We start from the raw sequence: 1,140 nt of genomic DNA on the forward strand, positions 1-1,140 counted from the left end.
CTTTCTTTCTTCCTTTCTTTCTTCCTTTCTTTCCTTTCTTTCCTTTCTTTCCTTTCTTTCCTTTCTTTCCTTTCTTTCCTTTCTTTCTTCTTATCTATTTTTTTTTTTTAACAGATAACAGGCCTGGGTGTGAAAGGGATCCCACAGAATTTCTATGCTGCTTGACCACCGACACTAAATAGCAAAGACGAAATGCTTGCATCTTATAGTAACTCTGACCAGGAGAAGTCAAATGAACTACAGAATTTATCTGTGTGAGGATTTGTAAGCCCACATTTGGGAGTGTGCTTGTTTGGAATTGAAGATATTTCTTCTTCTGTGGGCCCATGGCTTGATGCAATAGGTTAGAGAGGTAAAGTTAATCTGTGTTACAGCTTGATAGCTTTGTGACTTACCATAAACCTCTTAATGCAGAAGCGCAGTTTTGTTGAACTTTCTGACGACTAGCTCTGGATTTTCAAGTCTATGCAGTTCCGAAGCGGAATCTGACTCCTCATTTTACAGTGATGTACCAGCAATGATATGGCAGATTTTAATAAACATTTTAAGAGTGGTGACTTGAACTGGACTGTTCTTTTGCTGTGGGACTCCCCCTGAGGTGTTTTTTTTTTTTTGATGATTAGACCTATCTGTAGTGTCCAGGTTCTATTTTTAGATCCTTGTTAGCCTTTTTCCAGGTTGTCCTCTAAGACACCATTTAGGCTGCTGAAAATCAACTACGCAAATATATTTAAAAGAATGCTTACAGATGTTTTTTCTCTGCATTCAGATATTACCATGAAAACACTGACTGACCATACACAGTCAGTGCACAAACAGGCTGTGAGCTACCAGGATACAAAAAAGGATGCTCAGTAGAGTCGCCCTGTCAGGGGTCATATTTACACCCATACACATGGACTTTCCTTTGCTTTACATGTCTTCTTATTGCACGCATGGCTTTGCCTTCCTGTTCCCCTTTCTTCTTGTGCTATTCCTCTCCTGTTTCAAGTACCTTCCTCCTTTTTACCTTCAGATCCTCCCCTTCTGTCTCCTCTAGAAAGCACAACATCAAGATGTATTTTTAGAGGCTGTTCAAGTAATGACCCAACCCTATCCTGGATTCACTGAACCACTGCGATCCTTTCAGTATTTGAGAAT

General features: G+C 39.8%; 1 protein-coding gene across 1 annotated transcript in view; it reads left to right on the top strand.

Annotated features, from left to right (window-relative positions):
- The window catches only part of LOC108498998 (regucalcin-like), a 9,608-nt gene extending 9,045 nt beyond the window's left edge, over positions 1-563 (top strand). The window contains exon 7 of the mRNA XM_017818369.1: positions 115-563. Coding sequence (XP_017673858.1) covers positions 115-165 — 51 coding nt within the window. The 3' untranslated portion in view covers positions 166-563. The remainder of the gene's footprint in view (positions 1-114) is intronic.
- Positions 564-1,140: the final 577 nt, after the last annotated feature.

This window comes from Lepidothrix coronata, unplaced genomic scaffold, assembly GCF_001604755.1.
Source record: "Lepidothrix coronata isolate B3197 unplaced genomic scaffold, Lepidothrix_coronata-1.0 Scaffold68, whole genome shotgun sequence".
Taxonomy (NCBI): Eukaryota; Metazoa; Chordata; class Aves; order Passeriformes; family Pipridae; genus Lepidothrix; species Lepidothrix coronata.